The sequence below is a fragment of the Cariama cristata genome, unplaced genomic scaffold, assembly GCF_000690535.1.
Source record: "Cariama cristata isolate BGI_N322 unplaced genomic scaffold, ASM69053v1 scaffold25040, whole genome shotgun sequence".
Lineage (NCBI taxonomy): Eukaryota > Metazoa > Chordata > Aves > Cariamiformes > Cariamidae > Cariama > Cariama cristata.
In genome coordinates, this window is record NW_009593335.1 from 2,684 (window position 1) to 6,083 (window position 3,400).

Here is a 3,400-nt window from a genome sequence, read left to right on the forward strand (position 1 = left end):
GGCTGTGCGTGGCGCTGGCCTCCCTGGCGCTCAGCATGATGCCGGAGGCTTGGCCCTGCGCCGTGGCAGACATGGTGCGCATGTTCCAGGCAGAGGACTCCAACGTGGACGGGCGAGCGCGGTGCCTGGCGCTGCTGGAGCTGCTGACAGTGCTGCCCGAGGAGTTTCAGACCAGCCGCCTGCCGCAGTACCGCAAGGGTCAGGTACGCAGCGTCCTGGCGCAGGAGTGCGGCTCCGTCTTCCCTTTACTAGAGCAGCTGCTGCAGCAGCAGGACTCCCCGGGTTTCATCAAGCAGAAGGTGTTGAAGTGCTTCTCCAGCTGGGTGCAGCTGGAGATCCCGCTGATGGACTGCGAGAATCTGATCCAGGCAGCTTTCACCTCTCTGCAGGACCCGGAGCTCTTTGACACAGCGGTGGAGGCTGTTGTCAATGCCATTTCCCAGCCCGATGCTCAGAGGTAAGGGCAGCCTCTCCTGTGCACTGCGGGCTGGTGCTCCTGGGCATTGGTGGGGGAATGGGGTGGGTAGGAAAAACCTCAGACGTTTTTCTAGCTACCATCGGCCCTGGAGGTGATGATGACGGGATCTGGAAGTGGGAGATGTTAAAAGCAGCCAGAGGCTACTGGTTTCACATGGTTGGTCCTGGAAGGCTTTGCACCACGATTGACTTGTGGGGACTATGTAGTCTTGGGCAGCCTCAGCCCATCTCCACCCTCCTCCTCTCAAGCAGGCGAGGATGCTCCCTTCTGGCTCCTCGTGTCAGATCCTGCAGCACCCGAGCAGGGAGCAATTGCCGGCTCCTGCCAGGGGGAGTTCAGAGACCCTCATCTGCCTCCTGCTGCTGGTCCAGCCAAGGAGCTGCTTTGATGCAGAGATAATAAAACCAGAACTGCTGGTCTTCTCTCTCCACCTGGCGCCAGCAGCTTGTGCCAGCCGAGGACTTGTCCTTTGTTTGTGGCCGTGGCTGCCCATGATGCGGCTGATCTGGGGCTGGGGCAGGTCCTGCTGGGGCTGCGCTGTGGAGCTCCGAGCTCATCTGCTTGGCTGCATTGTCCGAGCTGCTGTCAGCTCTCGGACCGATGCCCGCAGAAGGCAGAGTACATCTCCTCCGGTTCTGGTGGCTCCATCCCCTCCTGGCTGCTTAGCAACCTCCCCCCGAAGAGGAGGGTTTCCTTGAAGGCTGGGCTGAGCTGCTGCCGCTGTGCATCCCTGTGCATCCCTGTGCATCCCTGTGCATCGCTGTGCATCGCTGCGCATCGCGCAGGCTCTGACCCTCTGCAGCGGTGCAGATGCTGCTGCTGCTGCGGTTTCAAGCCCTGGTCTTCCCCTTGGATTCAGGGCAGGGGCAGCCAGCGTGGTTCCCAGTTCGAGGGCAGCCTTTGATGACAAGGGGGTTGCATCTGTAGACTGCAAGTCCTGCTGCACAAAGTGACCCATCAGGATTTTGATGTGTTGCTAGGTGTGGGGAGAGGTTGCCTTACATGCCAGCGTTCAGAAGGTGACCACAAGCAGCTTTTCCTTGTACCCAGCAAAGGCTGTGGGCCAGCCCAAACCCTTGTAGTAGGATTGGTGCAGAAAATGAGAAGGTGACTTGCAGTTCTGAAATGTTGGACTCTCTGATTTCCTTCTTTCACTTTCCCTTGAGTCTCAGAAGTCCCTTGGCTGTGATTCCCCACCTGTGTGCAGGAGCCTGGCCCTGTAGCACTGTTCCTCATTTGTACTAAAAGCCTGAGCTTTCTGTTGAGCTTTCACAGTGAATTTTGGTGAGAAGTGTGGCTGACAGTGGAGTTTCCTCTCTGCTCCCGTGCGGACCCCACCGTGCGGTTTCTGGCCCCGTTCGGTCCTGCCACACTGGTTGCTCCCTTACAGCGTCACCGGCACTTGTTCTTCATCCTTCTCCCTGGAGGCAGCATCGGCCCTGGCAGAGCACCCTCCTGTCCGTAGGTGTGCGGGCAGTGGCCGGGACGGGGCAGGCAGCCGCCCTGGAAGGCTGCCCAGTGTGCGAGCCTGGCGCAGCCCCCCCGCCCGGGGTGCGGGGACAGCGGTGGCATTGTCACAGGGACGTCCTGCCAGGCGGTGTGTGGTGTCAGCTGCTCCAGGGAGGAACAGGACTGTGCTCAGTGCTGAGATCTGGGATGGTTTCAGGAGAGGGCTAGCTCCCAGAGCCACTGCTTCCCAGCCCTGGTGGGCTCTGTTTTCCCCTTTGTTCCTTGTGTCCTCCATCCCGCCTCCCTCCTCCCGCTTCCCGTGGTGCCGGCCGTTCCGCCCCTCTGGCTTTGTTGCTCAGCCATGGCGGATCCAGCTCTTCCCGGAGCCCCCAGGGAGTCTCCTGACCTTTCTGTCTCTTATCTCGACAGTCTGGGAGATCCCTGCTGCTTTCAGCCGCTCTCTAGCTCTGCGGTCTCTCGCCCTTGTTTCCACAGGGGCCTGGCTCCCCACTGCCCTTGGCCACAGGCTCGGAGCATCCTTGGTGCTGGGCTGCTGACATGGTCCTCTCCGGAGCTTTGTAGGGCATTGCTGCCTGAGACCGTTGGTCTTGGGGCTCCTCGCTTTCCCACAGGTTCCCCTGACTGTTATGGATCCTGTGTCTTTCCACCTCGCTCCCTCCTAGCTGGCTTCGTTGACATTGCTGCGGAGGCGATCATGCAGGTGTGCCTCTGCCATCAGCAGAAGGCTCAGTGGCTTGTGAACTTTGCTTCTGCCGCTGAGGGTTCGGTAGTCTGTGGGCCACCTTCCTGGGGTAGCACTGCCTCGCAAGGCGTCCTTCATGCTGCAGCTCCTCACCCTGCGAGCAGCCGGCTGCCACCCGTGTCCAGGTGGAGAAGGACAGGTGGGACCTCATGGGCAAGGATCACCTGGCTGTGGCACTGCCTCATTTTTGGGTAAGCAGCAGGTGGCTTTCCTACCTCTGAGATATTACTCGAGATGATGCAGCGGAGATTCGTTTGATCTCCTTACCTGCCAGGCAGGTGGGAGCCCTTTGCACCCAGAGGAAGGGGTGTCCCAGGCGTTGCTGGAGTCTGGTCGTGGCTCCTCTGTTCGGATATGATGTTCCTGAGAAGGAAACTCGAAGGCTTCGCCAGGAGCTGGCAACCGGAGCACCTCTGAGCCCACCTCCACTCTCGGGGGTGGTGGGAAGCTCCTGAGTCGCAGGAGGGCAGGAACAGAGATATTGTTGCATCTCATTTGCAGAGGAGGCTTGGGCTGGATTTTCCGTCTCGTTTGAGGATTATCCACCCAGCTAAGCGGGTCAGAGAGCTTGGCGGCACGTGCTGCGGGGGGAGAGCTGGGCTGTGGCACTTGGCCACGCTCCTGCAGCCCAACGGGTAGTGTCAGAGCAGGGAGAGGGACCTCCATGTGGTGCGTGCCGATGGTGGGAGCCATGGAGCGTAGGCATCGGA

The 3,400-nt window shown here is 60.3% G+C and overlaps 1 protein-coding gene across 1 annotated transcript in view; it reads left to right on the forward strand.

Annotated features, from left to right (window-relative positions):
* Positions 1-3,400, forward strand: part of IPO13 (importin 13) — a gene marked incomplete at its 3' end in the record, with an annotated part of 15,193 nt that overhangs the window by 287 nt on the left and 11,506 nt on the right. The window contains 1 exon segment of the mRNA XM_009710094.1: positions 1-457. This exon segment is cut by the window's left edge and continues 34 nt beyond it. Coding sequence (XP_009708396.1) covers positions 1-457 — 457 coding nt within the window.